This window comes from Theropithecus gelada, chromosome 1, assembly GCF_003255815.1.
Source record: "Theropithecus gelada isolate Dixy chromosome 1, Tgel_1.0, whole genome shotgun sequence".
Taxonomy (NCBI): domain Eukaryota; kingdom Metazoa; phylum Chordata; class Mammalia; order Primates; family Cercopithecidae; genus Theropithecus; species Theropithecus gelada.
The window spans coordinates 36505410-36524343 of record NC_037668.1 but is presented as its reverse complement, the minus strand read 5'-3'; the positions used below and the strand labels follow the sequence as shown (position 1 = coordinate 36524343).

At 38.9% G+C, this 18934-nt stretch overlaps 1 protein-coding gene across 1 annotated transcript in view; it reads right to left on the bottom strand.

Moving 5' to 3' along the window:
* Positions 1–18934, bottom strand: part of PER3 (period circadian regulator 3) — a 62498-nt gene that overhangs the window by 29781 nt on the left and 13783 nt on the right. The window contains exons 7-13 of the mRNA XM_025355841.1: positions 18385–18533; positions 16183–16261; positions 14203–14309; positions 13476–13632; positions 8475–8580; positions 7456–7584; positions 6892–7042 (exon numbers count right to left, since the gene is read on the bottom strand). Of these exons, the coding sequence (XP_025211626.1) occupies positions 6892–7042; positions 7456–7584; positions 8475–8580; positions 13476–13632; positions 14203–14309; positions 16183–16261; positions 18385–18533 (878 nt within the window). The remainder of the gene's footprint in view (positions 1–6891; positions 7043–7455; positions 7585–8474; positions 8581–13475; positions 13633–14202; positions 14310–16182; positions 16262–18384; positions 18534–18934) is intronic.

The window sequence follows — 18934 nt, the reverse complement described above, 5'->3', positions numbered from 1 at the left end:
CAACACTTGGTACTGTCAGCTTTTAAAAAAAATTTAGCCATTCTCAAAGATATGTAGTGGTATCTCACATGGTTTAAATTTTTTTGTCTAATGACTTAGGTTCAGCATCTTTTCATACGTTATTTGCTGTTTATATATCTTCTTTGGAAAAATGTTGTTTCTAATTGGGTTGTCTTCTTGAGTTTTGAGTGTTCTTTATGTACGCTGGATATAACTTCATTATTGTATATAAAATTTGCAAATATTTTGTCTTTTCATTCTTATCAGTGTCTTTCAGGTGTGATTGGATGCCTTCAAGGTGGTATGGCCATAGTTATCAGTGTCTTTCAAAAAGGGGAAGTTTCATATTTTGATAAAGCCCAACCTGTCCTTCTTTTCTTTTCTTTTGTTCAGTATGGCTAAAGACTTACTAATTTTATTACCCTTTGATTTAACTTAGTTTCTCTTTTCAATTCCATTGATATCTGGTCTTTATTATTCCTTCTTATTGCTTACTTTGAGATACAATTTGTTCTTCTTTCTCTTATTTTTAAGGAGGAAGCTTAGATTACTGAGTCTAGACCATTCTTTTTTCCATATAAACACTCAATGCTGTAAATTTCCCTTTAAGCAGTGTTTTAGGTATATCCCATATATTTTTTGTTGTCTTTTCATTTTGTTCAGTTCAAATTTTTCTGAGATGGAGTCTCGCTCTGTCGCCCAGGCTGGAGTGCAGTGGTGGAATCTTGGCTCACTGCAAGCTCCGCCTCCCAGGTTCACACCATTCTCCTGCCTCAGCCTCCTGAGTAGCTGGGACTACAGGCACCCACCACCATGCCTGGCTAATTATTCATATTCATGTTGAACATGAATAATTTTTTTTTGCATTTTTAGTAGAGTTGGGGTTTCACCATGTTAGCCAGGATGGTCTCAATCTCCTGACCTTGTGATCCGCCCGCCTCAGCCTCCCAAAGTGCTGAAATTACAGGCGTGAGCCACCACACTGGGCCCAAAATGTTTTTATTTCCCTTGAAACTTCCTCTCTGACCTGTGGATTATTTATAAGTATGAAGTTACTTAATTTCCGAACATTTAGGGATTTTCTAAATACTTCTGTTACTGATTTCGAAGTTTGATCTATTATGGTTAGCGAATAAACAGTATATGATTTCTTTTCTTTAAAAATGTTTTAAGGTTTGTAATATGGCCATAATCTGATCTGTTCTGATGAATGTTGCATGAAAAATATGTGTTGTGTTGTTGGGTCAAGTGTTCCATAAATGTCAATTAGGCAGACCTTGCTGATAGTGTTGTTCAGGTCTTCTATAGCATTACTAATTTTCTGTCTACTTCTTTTATCAATTACAGACAGAAATGTGCTGAAGTCTCCAATTATCATTGTGAATTTGTCTGTTTCTCCTTACAGTTTTACAGCTTTTACTTCATGTATTTTGGAGCTCTGATATTAGATGCATAAACATGTAAGACTTTTCTATGTTCTTAAGGAATCAACTCCTTTATCTGTTATACAGTCTCTCCTTCTAACTCTGCTAACACTCCTTATTCTGAAGTTTACTTTGTGTAATAATAATATAGCTTCCCACTTTCTTTTGATTTGTGTTAGCATGATATATCTTTTCTACTCTTTTGCTCTTAACCTATGTTTATTTTCACAATGGGTTCTTGTAGATAGTATGTAGCTGGATCTTTTCATCCAATCTGACAATTTATTTCTTGTAAATTAGTGTGCTATTATTTATATTGAATATGAATAACTGAATTGAATATGATTCATATTCATATTCAATACATTAGTGATTGTTGATATTGCTGGATTAAAATATACCAGCCACTAGTTACTTTCTATTTGTTCCATTTGCTATTTAAGTGTATTTTTAGAGATGAGGTATGGCTACGTTGCCCAGGCTGGACTCGAACTCCTGGGCTCGAGTGATCCTCTCACCTCAGTCTTCTTAGTAGCTGGCACATGGCACCACTCCCAACTTCAGTTCCATTTGGTTTTGGGCCACCATTTTGGGTTAAGTGTCTTAAATTCCATTTTACCTCCTCTATTAACCTATTATTTATACTTAAAAATTTTTTCAAATTGTTTTCCTGAAGTTTCCAATATATATTCTTAAGTACTTAGAGTACTTAGTGCCTACCTCCAAATAATACAGTTTAAGGACCGAACAACAGTATATTCCCAATACCTTCCACCCAACCTCTGTAGTATTGTTGTCACAAAGGTTACTTATATATACGCTATAAATCCAGTTTGCTGGTTTTGCTTTAGTCCATTACCTTTATGAGTAATTTCAAAAATTAAAAAATAGAATTTTTTTTTTTTTTTTTTTTTTGAGACGGAGTCTCGCTCTGCCGCCCAGGCTGGAGTGCAGTGGCCGGATCTCTGCTCACTGCAAGCTCCGCCTCCCGGGTTCACGCCATTCTCCTGCCTCAGCCTTCCGAGTAGCTGGGACTACAGGCGCCTGCCACCGCGCCCGGCTAGTTTTTTGTATTTTTTAGTAGAGAAGGGGTTTCACCATGTTAGCCAGGATGGTCTCGATCTCCTGACCTCGTGATCCGCCCGTCTCGGCCTCCCAAAGTGCTGGGATTACAGGCTTGAGCCACCGCGCCCGGCCAAAAATAGAATTTTTTTAATCTTCATTTATACCATTTCCAGTGCTTTTCACTTCTTTGTGTAGATCCAAGTTTTTGGTCTGGTATCATACTCCTTCTGTCTTAAGAAATTCCTTCATCAAAAATATTTCTCAACATTCACATATGACAACAAATGTTTTTCAATCATTATATGATTGGCATTGTTCTATTTATTTGGTAACTATTCTGAGTAAGGGGTAAAATTCCATCTGGTGTGTTGTGTGTATCCCTTTAAAAATGATTTGTACCTATCTACAGAGTGCCTAGATTTTCTCAAAGCACTATCCACAGAGACATTTCTCTATTTATGTTATAAACACAGTGTATTTCTCTATTTATGTTATAAACACAATATAATCATTGACAAGGGAAAATTTATGTTCATGTTTGCAAAATTACATGGTCAATTGTAAAGCATTAGCAGCATTAGAATTCATCAAGAGATGATACGTGGAGACTTGATAGACAATGTCTGTATTTAGACAGCTTGAAAACTACATATTTTTGGTAAACAAGTCTGTATTTGGTAATATTTTCCTCTAATTTCATTTAAATACATCATCCTGTTTTGTCTTGAAAAAAAAAATTCCTGTAGCACTTCTTATGGAATAAGTGTGCTGGAAATAAATTCCCATAATATTTGTTTGAGAAAATTCTTTATATCACCTTTATTTTCTTGAAGATCGTTTTCACTAGGTACAGAATTCTGTGCTGACAGTTTTTCTGGTTGAAGATGTTACTCTATTGTCTTTTTAGTGTGCATGGTTTCTGAAGAAATGTCTGTTATAATTCTTATCTTTGTTTCTCTGTACATAATCTTTTTTTCTGACTGCTTTCAAGATTTTCTTTTTTCCATCGGTTTGAATATGATATGCCCAAATGTTTTGTTTTGTTTTTGTTCTGTATTTAACTTACTTGATGGTCTTTGGCTCTGTAGAAAATTCTTGACCGCTATTTCTTCAAATATTTCTTCTGAGATTCCAATTATACCTATGTTGGATAGTTTGAGGCTGTCTCCAAATTCTTAGAATGCTCTATTCTGTTTGCTTCATTCTTCTTTCTCTGTTTCAGCTTGAATAATGATTCTTTTCCAGGCTGTGTTGAATGCTATTAAATGTGTTCCTCATCTCTGGCATTGATGTTACAGATGTTACATTTCCATTTGAGGGTTTCTTTCATGCCCATCTCTATGCTGTGATTACCCACCTGGCCCTGCATGGTGCCCACTTTGTCCACTAGCCTTTAATGCATCATTCATAATTATTTTACGTTCCCTGTCAGATAGTTCCAACTTCTGTGTCCTATCTGAGTCTTGTTCTGATGATGGTTTTGTTTCTTGGGAGGGTTTTTTTTTTTCTTTTACCTTCTTGCCCATCCATATGCTACATAATTTCTTGTTGAGAACTGTGTAACTTGTGTAGGATACAGAGACTGGGCATGCCTTTCCTTCTTTTAGACCTCTGTTCGAATTAATCTAATTTTTAGGCCAGGTTTAAGTATTGTAATGGATTTACAGCATGTACAACAGTTTTCAAAATTCCTCTAGTTATACCTTTTGACTCAGCTGGTGGCTGGTTTGGTGGGTAATTTTTTTGTTTTTTCTCAATATCTGCTCCACTTTCAGCTTTTGGTCTTTCCTTGTCATTGTGCCTTGGAGAGGGTCTGTCTTCTGCAAGTTACTTGACTCAGGCTGTCGGTGCACTGGAATCCAGTGCTGCATCTTTCTTCTCCCTGCAAATATGTTTCTCTCCTTAAATTTTAGGCCTGCTGGCTGCTCTGTAACCTCAGCACTGAGTTGTCAAGAAAGGTCCTGAACTTGCCTTTCATCCAGATTTTTCTGTTGTAAACTTGGGGTGATGCTGTTTCTGGCTCTCTACATCCCCGAGTAGAAACTGGAAGCAACCTCACTCTGAATCTGTTCAACGGACGAATCATCTTCTCCCACTCAGGCATTCCATCACCCTAGACATGGACACTCACTTTTCCTGGATTTCCTCAATGATATCTCTTGAAGCTGGCCTCTGTACATGTAGCTGAAGGGGCTTTACATATCCCTGTTGTTCCTTGCCCTCTCATATTAACTTTTAAAATCTCCCTTCTTATTCTACCTTAAAGCATTATTTGCTCTTATATTGTAAGAAAGGTAAACATATAAATTTTAAACCTGAAGTTCCCATAAAGCATGTAAACAATGATCATGCTTAACTAAGCATTTTCCTTTTCATTGGTATATATCTCTAGTCAATTTCTAACATTTAAATTATAACATTTTTAAGTTGTATCCTCATGTGTCTCAAGTAAAGAGTATTAAGGTTTCTTAGCTCTTTAAACTTGTTGGTCTCCAAATGTTAATAAAATCAATATCTCCCAGAAACATTGGTTCTCCAAAGCTGTACCAAATGGCAAGAGATCTTCCTTCTTCTCCAAAGTCACATCCTGTGTGTGCTATTAGAGCCAAATATAAGAATCTAAGGAGTGAGAACATTTCAGTTTCTAAAGTAGCTGCGTAAGCACATGGAGTAACCCGCAGCTTCAATTTTATAAAAAATCAGTGATGGAATATTGCCGTCTACTTAAAGATACAGCCTTCAAAAAAAAAATAGTACCAATGGTATTACAAGATCCATGGTAGATGATAAGAAACTGAATATTGCAGGAAGTGAGAAGGGAAGTGAAGTGAGAAGGGAAGCTATTCTGAGATGAGGACAGAAGTCAGTATGTGAAATTCTGATACTACCATGAGATCCTAGGCCCAGGCAGCTGTGAGTAGGACTGGCAGGACCAGACAGTGAGAAAAACATTTAGACATTTTAGCTTTAAAACTTCCTAAAAGAAATAGCTCTGCTAGGACATGGAATAATACTCTATATAGTAAAAATTGTATTTAAGATAAATTTTTCTGCAGAGGGGGAATGTGGGGGTTTTGAGGGACAAGAATAAAAAAAGCAGCTGTTATTCCTGTCTTGTGCCCTTACATGTAACAGCAGAAGAAACCAATGGAATGCTCACCTTCCTATCGAGGTGAAAAGAGAAAAATGAAAGAACAGGACTTGCTCTACCTGGGGAGTCCTATAGGCTCTACTGTGGTTTGAATGTGTGTGTCCCCCATGATTCTTATGTTGGAACTTAAAACCCAATGTGAATGTGTCAACAGGCACATGTTAACATGAATGGGATCTGCAACCTTTCAGAAGGGCCAGAAGGAACTAGCTAAGTCTCTTCCTGCCTTTCCGTCCCTTGTGCCATGTGAGGACACAGCGTTTGCCCCCACCCAAGGAAGTGATATTCTCTGAGAAGCGGAGACCTGGCCCTCACTAGACACTGAACCTGCCAGTGCCCTGATCTTGGACCTCCCAGCCTCCAAAACTGTGAGAAATAGGTTTCTGTTCTTTATCCATTATCCAGTCTCAGGTATTTTGTCACAGCAGTACAGACTAAGACGGTTCCCAGTGATGTCACCTATGGGAGCAGCAGTTTGACTTTTTGTGGTATAAATCATGTCAAGTCCTGAAACGTATAGCTGTTATCATTACTGACCTTAGAAATTTCACCCCACTGTGTAAAACATCTACATTTGACAATGATAGAGATTAATAACATTTAGTGACCAAGATCCATCACAACTTCCAAATTATATTAACATTCAGGAAGAAAAATGAAGGCAAAGTTAGCTAAATTTAAATGTCAATCTAATTTGATTTCTATATTATTGAACTTCCCTATGCCATGCAATGCAACTAGGTTAACTTTTCAATATGATGCCAGTTTTACTACTGATCCAGCTCTTTTGGAGTGCTCCTCACCTCATATTTGAGAAAAGTAAATACACGTCAAGAAAAGAGCCAAAGATTTTCATTGAATTCAGGTCACAAAGATTTCTGTTTGAAATGACGAAAGGGATTTTCATTTTAATATACTTTATTATTTAAAATGCATTCTAAAATCCACTCTTTTTGTTTAAAGAGATGCCCATGCAGGGAGAAAAATCTATAATTTGTTGGTATTTTCAGAAAAGCTAAGTCTTCAGTAAAAGTAAACTGCTACTATTACAAACACATTCTAATACCATTTACTTTCAAAATAGTATTTGCTGTTGCCATTATTATTACTACTATTACTTTGCTATTTAGGCAAATCAAGAAATATGAAAAGCACCAACACAGGGTCATGACTTTATGCTCATGAATCACATACGTGACATCTATGTAGAGAGTGATAGCCCACAGGAGGAGATCCTTGGGGAGGACTCACCACCATCATTCGCTGACTCACCACCACCATTCAGTTCTGTGCGTGTCCCCGTCACTGGCTTGAATGATGATTTGGTCATTGACTTGATGTAGAGCTGCTGACCCAGATTCTTAATTTTGTTGACACTGGCGTAGACCTGCTGCAAGGTCATCTTAGGGAAAGGAAAGATAAAATATGTTTCAAAAATTACAAAAATGTCCACTAAAGATACATAAACAAAATACACTTAGCTTCTGTTTCTCTGAAGACATAATGACTAAAGCACAGTAATCGCTTTAATTCAGTTTCCTGCACCATGCCACAGGATACTGGTACCAACAAATTCGAAATAAATCGTTCAAAATATGCTAATTTTTAGAACGCATACAATTAATTCAAATATCACATTCCAAAAGTGATATCTTCTTTTTACAGACATTTTTCCCAAAGCAAAATGGATGAAAATGTCTGTTATCAGATGAGGTCTTCGAGTCAGGAATACATACTACGATGTCACCACGTGCAGAACTGAGGTAGTACAGAAAACACAACGACTGTATAAGGATGTGACATAAGCCCATGTACCTGCTCTGCCTTTGTCTCCTCCACACAGTGCCCGCTGGCCTCACTGGAGGAGGCGATGCTGACAAGCTGCTCCTGCGACCCGCTGCTCCCCAGGCTCCCATAGCCGCTGGACACACTCACGTGAACTGGCTAGAAGGACAGAGAGGAACAAGTCCAGAATTGCTGGGTGTCTAAATGCAGCCACCTCAGAGCTCATCTAGAATCGTCTAAAAATTAAGATGACAATTCCTGAAATCCCCAATTAGGTGTGTACAGGTTGGTACTTTTAACACTGACACGAAAGGCACTCCTCTGTCATTTCGGTAATTCTCAAGGGCAAGGTCTTATGTTCTAGTCTAGGTAGGTACTTCCAGGAAAACACATTGTTAAAAAGCCATAGTATAATTAATTTTTTAAAACCTGAAAATAAATTCTAGTTCTCTGTGTCCAGTTTAGAATAGAGAGAACAAACTAAATATATGTTGTACTTTTTCCAAGAATGTGGCAGGTATTTCATGCACCCTAGAGATTTTATGGGAGACATTCTGAAAACCACTGAGGACAGTTACTCTACGTGACGCCATCAGTTCTATTTCCCACTTATTCACTAAATCTCTTATAGAAAACACCTTTGGTATTTCTTCTCAACACACGTATTTCCCCACTTTTACCTTACAATAGTTAAGAGAGACTGAGATCTACCATCCCTCTCCTCCCATCTTTAAAACTGAAATTATTTAAAAAATCCTGAAGCCAAAACCCAAAGGCTGAGCACACTGGTGCCTCTGCAGTGTAAGAGTTCTCTCAGTCACTTGGCTTGCTGTCTTACAATGGTTCTTACAAAACCATTCTGTGTAACACAGAATAAGGAACAAAGAAGAAAATTTAATTTAAAAATGAAAAGAGAAAGACAAAAATTTCTGGAATGCAGAGGGCAAAGATGTGTCTCCCTTTACAGTTTATTTTTGTAAAGTGACTTTACTGGGCATTAAAACAAAACACAATTCGGGAATTTTGCATTTTTAAAAATCTCACCTTACCTGTAAGAGAAGTTTGTAAATTTGTTCTTGTAATTCTGTTACGTCTTTGTCATTATTGTTCGTCTTTTTAATTTTGGTAGCAAAAACATCCTCATTTAGTGGGCTCCTAGAAAATTCCCAGTGAGAGACTGAGTCAAACAATTTAAATGTGAAGTCGAAAGTGATTTTTAATAGACTATTCCAAGATAGATCTATGCTTTTACAAAACAATTCTTTAACTCCTAAAAGAAAATATGAGGCTAGAATTCTACCCATGGAGGTACAGAAACTAATAAGAGACAAATGAGACATTAACAGGCCCCTTAAGTTTCTCTAAAGTACTCATCTTTCTGTAATGGTTTCAGTGCTATATATGTACAAATCTAAAATTAGTGACAAGTAACCTCCTTAGCTACTAAAATATCTTTCGCAAATAACTGGTTTCAAAATTTGACAGTAACTGAGTAACTGACTATAAGAATTTTAAAGGCCCCAAGTTTGCCAAACAACATTTAACGTTTAATGCACCTAACACTTAAGTTATCTAATTAAGACGGTTCTGCAACCCACCCTAGTGGTGAAAATGTCGCTATTACAATACCTTCAGTCTGTCTCACACTCCAATTTTAGAGCATCTATGACCCGAATACAGTGAATGGCACCCATGCCAACAGAGAGGATCACAAAGAAGGGAAGGAACTGATGTCTACTTGGGACCTTCTATGTGACAGGCACTGTACTAGTTTTTTTTTTTTTTTTTTTGAGACGGAGTCTTGCTCTGTCACCCAGGCTGGAGTGCAGTGGCATAATTTCAGCTCACTGCAATCTTTGCCTCCCAGGTTCAGGCGATCCTCCTGCCTCAGCCTCCCGAGTAGCTGGGATTACAGGCACGTGCCACCATGCCCGGCTAATTTTTGTATTTTTAGGAGAGACAGGATTTCGCCATGTTGGCCAGGCTGGTCTGGAACTCCTGACCTCAAGTGATCCATCCGCCTCGGCCTCCCAACACCGCACCCGGCCTGTACTAGTTTTTATAACACACAAGAATACCTAACATTTTGAAAACCCTTATTTTCAAGTGCTTTACAAGTATTTTCTCCTTCACCTGATTAAATTACATTTTCCAGGTGGCCTGGCAGGTAAGGGGGAAGCAGGTGTTCACGAAGGGACCAGAGTCTGGGCTCCAGAGCCCACACTGTGTGCCACCACACTGTACTGCCTGTGGGTACCTTGGTAAAGCAAGTCCCATTCGTGAGGCACACTGAATCAGCTGCCATCAGCTCATGGAGTCCTCACAACAACCCCGGAAAGTAGGAATTATCCCCAATATGCAAAGTCAGGGGATGAGGTAGTCTGAGGAATTGGCCCAAGTTCACATAACGGAGAAGCAGCACTTAGGATTTGAATCTGCCTATGTCTGACCCCCAAGCCTGGGCTGTCCTTTTTCATTATGCCAGCCTGCCGTTTCTCAACTGATATATGCAGCTCAGTTACCTAAAAACTGAAACAGTTTCCCAAAGGCAGAAATTATCAAGAAAATCATAGGATGCTGACAGTGTCATAAAAGCAGTCAGGAATATCGCCAAGTGTAGGGACTATTCACTCACCCTGCACATTCTCATCACAGTGGAACAGCTGCACCAATCGCCTTTCTCTCCCTTAGCATCTAGACTGTATCTAGATCAATATCTATCTGCATGCTGTCAGGTACACCATATGTCTGTGGCAAGCAGTAACTGAATATATAACCTTATTTCACAATCTGACACACTATACGTTTTATGTAGCTGTCTCTCCCTATAACCCACTGCCAGGTAAGTGCCACGGGGTGAGGTATTTTGCCTATTTTGTTCACTCCTGGATCTTCAGTACCTAGAACAGTGTCTGGTCCATAGCAGGTACCCACTACATATTTGTTAAAGGAACAAATACATGATTGATCTGGGAATAAAAGTACACTTGGTTCCTAATATAAACACATTGTGAGCTTGAAAACCTTTCAGAGGTATTTGGAATTTATTTTTTGAGTGAAATGGAAATAGAACAGATTGCTTTATGAGATTTACATATTCCTAGTTGTGAAAATTTCTGCAAAACTAAATTGTGTATATATACATATTTTAAGAGACAGGGTCTTGCTCTATTGCCCAGCCTAGAGTGCAGTGGTGCAATTCTGGCTTACTACTACCTGGACTCAAGCAATCCTCTTGCCTCAGCCTCCTAAGTAGCTGGGAGGACTACAGGCACGTACCACTATGCTCAGCTAATTTTTGTTTTTACATTTTTTGTAGAGATGGGGTCTTGCTATGTTGCCCAGGCCAGTCTTGAACTCCTGGCCTCAAGTGATCCTCCTGCCTCAGCCTCTCAAAGTGCTGGGATTACAAGAATGACACATAAAGTGTATTTTAAATCAGTAATTATGTAATGCAAAACTGATTAATCTGCAGGCAATAAGGAGACAGCCTTCACGAAACAGCAACAAAAATGCCATGAAGTATTATGTTGCTGTGTATGTGAAGTGAAGTAGGAGTAAGAGAGAAAACTTGGCTGCAGTCTCCACTTTCACTCCTCCCCAAGTGATCCCTGGGAAGGTTACTCTAGTTCACACAGTATGGATTTTACCTGTAAAATGAGAGCTGAGGACACCTGACCTGCCTGCATGCAGTGCTGCTGGGAAGGACTGAGAGAGATGCGCAGGGTCCCTTGCTAAACAGTCTGGCAACCCCCTTCCCATTTCAACTGTCACACTTACCAAACTCTAGTTATATATGACAGTGCCATTTTTATTTACTGTCTCTCCCATTACAGTGTGGGTTTCCTGATGGTAAAGAGAACGTTTTGATTACCATCACATTCTCAAGGCCTGGTACACTGTCTTACACAGAGCTTTATACTTTATAAATATAATGAATAATTATTATTTTATGAGCAAGATGAATACCTACTAGACCTTAAATTCTTTCCCTCACATAATCTTTGTTGTTAAGATGTAAATACTGGTGTAATTTTTAAAAATACTGAAAACATTCTGAATATTCACTATATGTTGGGTAATTTCACATATATTTCATCAAAGAACTGAAAAGAGAGCTTCAGAAATCTAGGCTGTTTCTTTAACTCTGACTGGGGCCGGGGAACACAGACCATCAACGAGCCCCAGATGGAAGCCTCATGAAGGCATCCTACTGGCTATGGTTTCCTACATTCATGCCAAGCAACCATCGGATTTCATGTTCATTTCCCAATAGGTTTCCGTACTTGGGGCGGGGAGGTTGGGAAAAGGGACAAAGTCCTTTCTGAGAAATACAAATGGTTTTACTTGGCAGCTGTATTTCTTAATAATCAAGTTTGTTTTCTAGCACAAATCAGTCTCATGAGTTAGGGCGGCCAGGAGCCCATTTCTTCCATTAAGTTCTAGACGTGCTCTGCAGAGAGGCCAAACCTGGAGTAGAAAGAGGTAAGAGCAACCTTGAGACCTCTTCTCACCATGGCTCTGCACATCATCTCTACTGTAATATTAACAGGTGATTCAAATACGTCTTACTGGTTCTCAGTTTCATGTTCATGTAGACAATGCTGTATAACAAGATACCAAAAAACATAACTTCTCGATCTCAGCATGATATTGGAGTCAAGAAAAATTTCCATGCTTAAAAAAAATAGACATCAAAGGGAAACCTAGAGCCAGGTCAAAAGGCCTAGAGTTCAATTAAAAATGGACCAAAGCGTTGGGCATGATGGCTCACACCTGTAAGCCCAGCACTTTGGGAGGCCAAGGCGGGCGGATCATTTGAGGTCAGGAGTTCAAGAGCAGCCTGGCCAACATGGTGAAACCCAGTCTCTATTAAAAATACAAAAAATGAGCCGGGTGTGCGCCTGTAATCCTAGCTACTGGAGAGGCTGAGGCAGCAGAATCGTTTGAACCTAGGAGGCGGAAGTTGCAGTGAGCTGCGATCGTGCCACTGTACTCCAGCCTGGGTGAGAGAGTGAGACTCTATCTCACTAAAAAAAAAAAAAAAAAAAAAAAAAAAAGGACCGAAGATTCAAGGGCCTAGGGGTACTGTAGCCTGCAAGAAGTAGTGGGCCGGGTTGGTCTCATTCTATTCCACATGATGCTGTTACGTGGACATGCAACAGCAAGCAAACAAGCTGGTGTCAGCTGTGCTGCCAGGAAAAGAAATATTAAAAAATGGACACAGGCCAAGCGCAGTGCCTCACGCCTTCAAAATCCCAGCACTTTGGGAGGCAGGAGGATGCTTGAGCGCAGGAGTTTGCGACCAGCCTGGACAACATGGCAAAACCCCATCTCTACAAAAAATACAAGAATTAGCTGAATGTGTTGACAAGCACCTGTGGGCCCAGCTACTTGGGAGGCTGAAGTGGGAGGATGACCTGAGCCAGGGGAGGTTGAGGCTGCAGTGAGCTGTGCCTGCATCACTGCATTCCAGCCTGGGCAACAGAGGGAGAACTTGTCTCAAAAAAAAAAAAAAGACACGACTAAGTGGAATTTGATGGCAGAAGGCTGCTATAAAAAGTTTTACATGCTCACTAAAGAGATATTTAAAATAGAGAGAAAAAAAGAAAAAAGAAAAAAACACCTGTAGGTCCTAGTACCTACACATAACCAAAATTCATATTTTATTTCCTTTCAATCCTCTTTTCCTTATTTGATAGTATGTTTACGTTTTAAACATAATTATAATCATAGGTGTAATTTTGTATGCTGATTTTTATATTTAATGTGTCAAATATTTTTCCATGTTATGTGATCTCTGCAAAAATTTTCATTGACCGATATAATAATACATCAAGCAAATATTCCAGATTTCACTTAATGATGGACATTTAAGCTACTTTAAGGCTCATGGTACATATTGTCAAACTATCTTCCCAAAGCACCGAAAAAAAAATCTGTGCTTTATTTAGTTCATGTGTCAACTAAGTCAGAGGGCAGTCAATAAGCTAAGGAATATTATTTGATACAGGAGATGTTTTAGAAAATATGAAAACTGACTGGCTTACGTTCGAACTTTATGCCGACCAATGATGAAAGAAACCTTCCGGCTCCAGGGATTCACAAAGCTGGACCAGCTGGAATCCAGTATGATGTAGTCTCCATTTTGAGTACAAAATCGAATGGGAGAATGTTCAAAGGGAGGATGCCCTGCATACTTCAAGACTATATAAAATAATAAGACAAAAACAGGATTTATGTAACATAGATACTGATTATAAATGTCCTTTTTAAGCCATTTATTTGTACATGTTTTAGTGTTTTTGTTTTTTTTTTTTTTTTTTTTTTTTTTTTTTTGAGATTGAGTCTCGCCCTGTTGCCCAGGCTGGAGTGCAGTGGCACGATATTGGCTCACTGCAACCTCCACCTCCCAGGTTCAAGCAGTTCTTGTGCCTCACTCAGTCTCCTGAGTAGCTGAGATTACAGGCGTGCACCACCATGTCTGGCTAATTTTTGTACTTTCAGTAGAGATGGGTTTCCTCATGTTAGCCACGCTGGTCTCCAACTCCTGGCCTCAGGCAATCCGCCCACCTCAGCCTCCCAAAATGCTTAGATTATAGATGTGAGCCACTGCACCTGGCCTGTTTTAGTATGTCTAAATAGAAAACAATTGCTTTAGCAGCTTCAATATAATGCCTATCTGGTTAAAGGCTGCGCTCTAATGAGAGGAAAAGAAAAATTAGAACAAATCAATGAGAGAAGAACATTTCCTCCTATAAAGGAGTAGGTCCTGACCTTTTTGGTGTATGGCAACCATCAGAGAACGATCTTCAGGGTGCAGGTAGCTTAGGATCGATGTTCCGATCAGGTCCTGAGGTAGGTAACCCAGCAAAGGCACTGCTCTGGGATACAGATACACAACACAGGTGGCACGTTATGCTCATCAGGTAATTCTTACAATTTATATGTTTTTAAAAACACTTCTGTATTTCATTCTAAATGTGAGACAATTTTATGTAAAGCTGTTTATCTTAGCATTTATAAAAACAACAAAGAACCCAAGTGCACATCCTGGGGGAAACGGCTGTATCATCTAACACGTTGGTTATCTGACACATTGCATCAAAATCATCTAGGGAACTTGCTAAAATACAGATCCACAGGCTCGCTGTAAGCTTACTAAATCAGAATCTCTGGAAGTAAGACCAGGCACCTGTATTTTTAGCAAGTTCCTTAGAGGACTCTGATGCCCTCCATAATTGTGTTTATGTTGCCATTTAAAAAGTCTACAAAAAGCACATTGTAATGTAGAAAGATGCTGATGATGTTAAATGAATAATGCAGGTTGCTAATTCATACAGCATAATTAAGATTACATAAAAACAATGTCATCTAGGCCGGGTGCGGTGGCTCACGCCTGTAAATCCCAGCACTTTGGGAGGCTGAGAGGGGCAGACTGCCTGAGGTCAGGAGATCGAGACCAGTCTGACCAACATGGTGAAACCCCATCTCTACTGAAAATATAAAAAAATTAGCTGGGTGTGGTGGCGTGCGCCTGTAATCCCAGCTACTTGTGAGGCTGAGGCAGGGGAATTGCTTGAACCAGGCAGGTGGAGGTTGCAGTGAGGCAAGATCGCGCCACTGCACTCTAGCCTGGGCAACAGAGCGAGACTCCATCTCAAATACAAAACAAAACACAACAAAAAAACAATGTCACCCAAAAGGTAGTATCAGATAGACAGACAGCTAGTATACAGAAATAGTTTCAGGATAAAGGTTCATGGGAAACTTACCATGGTAAGACTAAGGATGCCTCAGAAAAAACTGGATTCCATAAATATTTTCCATGTGTAGAAACCCACAAATATTTTCTAATACAAGAGGTTTAAGCTATTTTTAAAATTATATTTAGCTGAATTTTCTTACTTTATACAGATTAAGTATTTCACACATTACTATTTGGTTTCAAGGTAAATGCTATCAAATACACTCATTTTCAGATGTTAAATTTTTTTAATAAAAAATTATCAAAAAATGTTTTTGACATTTTTGCTTTACAGTTACGTGTGGTGTGGTGCGTTGGTTCCCAGATTTTTGAATTTCATGAGTAAGTAAAATTTAAAAATAAATACGGGGAAAAATTGTGGGATACTGGTGTAGTGATACTGATATTTACTTTTTCCAAATAAAGATATTAAAAAACAGCAACAAGCAGTAACAACTACCTACTATCACTATCCTTTAAATAACAAAGACTATTTCAACATCCCCCAAAAGTAAGAAGGACAGAAGTTCAGAAGTTCAAAATAAAGAACAATTCTTTATAAAAAATAATCTGTTCTCTCCACCTTCGCCTCCACTTCAGACTAATCAAAATTCCATCCATAAACTGTTTTGAGAAGCACTTGGCAAGTGGAAATAACACCAGAATAGGTGCTAGAAGACCAGAGTCTTGGTCCCAGTTTGAGCACAGATACTATACATCTGTTCTCAGCAAACTGGCCCCTGGGTTCACTGTCTTCTCTGTAAAATGAAATAATTCTTGGCCTAGCTAAAGCATACTGTTGAGAAATCAAATATAACTTGTAATCACTTTCTAATATGCAAGATATTTATATTAAAAATTTAGACAACATATATTTCCATTTAACAAAGATCAAATAGGCAAATGGACAGATTTCAGTTATATAATGTATAAAAATGCAAACATAAACTTCTTCACATTTATATTTATTTTCAGAAACAAACTTATTTTAGGCTTAAAGAAGTGCTTACCTTTCATCTACTTCAAGAAACACACACCCTGGGGTGTGTGTTGTGGTAAAGATTCTTTTATTCACTGGGATTCGAGGAGCTATGAAAAAAAAACGAAGACCCATTTAAAGGCAAATATCTGATTAATCATCCACTTAACTAACCACTTAACATATTAAAAAGAGAACAAAATCTATATGAAATGGTAGAAATCTCATTTAGGGGCCTGGCCTTCAAGCAGCCAAACTTACAGTTAAATAATAATTTCATCACTAACTACATTTTAATTAGGTAAAAATGTGAAGCCTATTAAAGTCAATTTTAAACACAGAGAGAAAGAATGTGCACATTAAATAGTTTTCTCTTTTTTTTTTTTTTGGAGGCAGTCTCACTCTGTCCCCCAGGTTGGAGTACAGTGGCACGATCTCGGCTCATTGCAACCTCCGCCTCCCAGGTTCAAGTGATTCTCATGACTCAGCCTCCCAAGTAGCTGGGATTACAGGCACCTGCCACCACACCTGGCTCATGACAAATAATTTAATAGTTAAAACTGGAGTGACTAAAAAGTTTACTCAGACTTAGTAGCTGCATATAACTAAACAAACAAAAATACTACAAATATTATTTAGTACCATATGGATATTCTTATTGTAATAAAATTAGTATGGTCAGTTCTATTCTAATGCTTGCTTTAATAATGAAGCGTGGCCAGGCTTGGTGGCTCACGCCTGTAATCCCAGCACTTTGGGAGGCCGAGGCAGGCCGATTACTTGAGGTCAGGAATTTGAGAGCAGCCTGGCCAACATGGTAAAACCCTGCCTCTACTAACAATACAAAAATTAGCAGGGTGTGGTGGTGGGCGCCTGTAATCCCAGCTACTCAGGAGGCTGAAGCATGAAAATTGCTTGAACCTGGGAGGCAGAGGTTGCAGTGAACCGAGATCGCGCCACTGCACTCCAGCCTGAGGAGCAGAGCAAGACTCAAGAAAAAAAAAAAAAATAAGTGATTGATATATTAGGGAACAATCTGAGCAAGTGCTAATATCTCATTTGCTTGTACACTATTTTATTTTCAAGAAACCTTAAGTGAATGCAGAAAACAGCATCCAGTTGAAAGGAACCACTTACAAATAACACAAAAACAAGTGTGATGGCTGATATCTATAATCCCAGCACTTTAGGAGGCCAAGGCAGGAGGATCACTAGAGCCCAGGAGTTCGAGACCAGCCTGGGCAACATAGTGTGACCCTGTCTGTACAAAAATAAATAAGATTAGTTGGGCGTGATGGTGCGTGCCTGTGGTCCTAACTACCCTGGAGGCTGGGGTGGGAGGATCACTTAAGCCCGGGAGTCTGAGGCTGCAATGAACCATGATCATACACTGCACTCCAGCCTGAGTGACAGAGCAAAACCCTGTCTCAAAACAAAGCAAAACAACAACAAAAAAAGAATACACAAAAACATGCATACACACCTCAAACATCTACCTGCTACCTCAGTCCATCCTGTGCTATGACCCATATTTATTGTAGTGTTTGTATATTTCCTAATCATTTAACAGGTATGAAATGATTATCATTTTTGTTCCATTTGTCTTATTTTTAATATGCAACTTTTTGAGTTTTGTGCTCCTAAACCCATTTTTCTCATAAGCCCTGTGGTTTTTATTGTATGACTGTTACATAGGATGGTAATTTGTAGGAAAGCATATGTCATTTTACATCTGAACTGACTTTTCAGTAATACATGGAAACTGCCTATGTATTGATATATGCATGATATATTCATTTAAAAACATAGTTCTGCTCGTAAAAGATAAAATATACGTTTTACTCAGGGAGTTTCAAAACACTTCAAAAACAAAATCACTCTTGTAGCCTCTCTGGGAAACAATTTCAGCACTTATTTCACACAACACAAGCAAAAGGCCACACTGCACAAGCAAAAGGTCACCAGCAGAGGGAGGACTAGAAGACTGTAACTGTCACCAAATCCTGTGCTGAGACCATTTGTTCAGCCATGCTGACCATGAAGGCAATGACATACAAGAAGCCAAAAGTCAGTAAACAGACACATCAATGAAAACCAGCTTCAAACGCCTGAAGAGGTTAAGGGTCAAATTGGAGACCCAAGAGCTCTTCTGTTGTTCTATGACTGACGTAAACAGACTTTCCCATGTTCCTATCTGATTGCTGACATCTCTGCATCTTATCTACTGATTTACCTTCATAACCAGAGTGAATCTTTTCAACCACAGTGAGACAGCAAGGTTCCGATTCCGATTCTGGCTGGCCAGGGCGATGTACATAAATCAGATAGGGGATGATCCGGAATGGGGAGTGACGCTTCTCTTGCTTTCTGTCTTCACCTCCACTGAGGAGATTAAAGATATTAGTGCTGGTCCTGATGCACGCTACTGGCCCATGGCAACACAAGGCTGGGAGAAACGTTTTATTGGTAATTTCCAAGAGAGACAGACCCACATCTAAAATGTTTAAACATGTTTGTTTTCAAAAGAAAGAATATGGTAGCTTAAATTTTCTATATTATTCAACAAGTAAGAGGTTGTGTAAAGAGCTGGCTTAGATTACTGTGAGTGTAAAAACAGAATTAGTGGTTTCATGACTTTTCTCCTAGCCTCTATGCACTGAATTCCCAGTTTGACTTTTCCCCTTCTGCTATGAAGAGGGACAAGCACAATCGTCTCATCTCACATATCTACATCAGGTGTCACAAGAGAGAAAACAGGGTCCCCTGCAATGATGCCCTGGGGC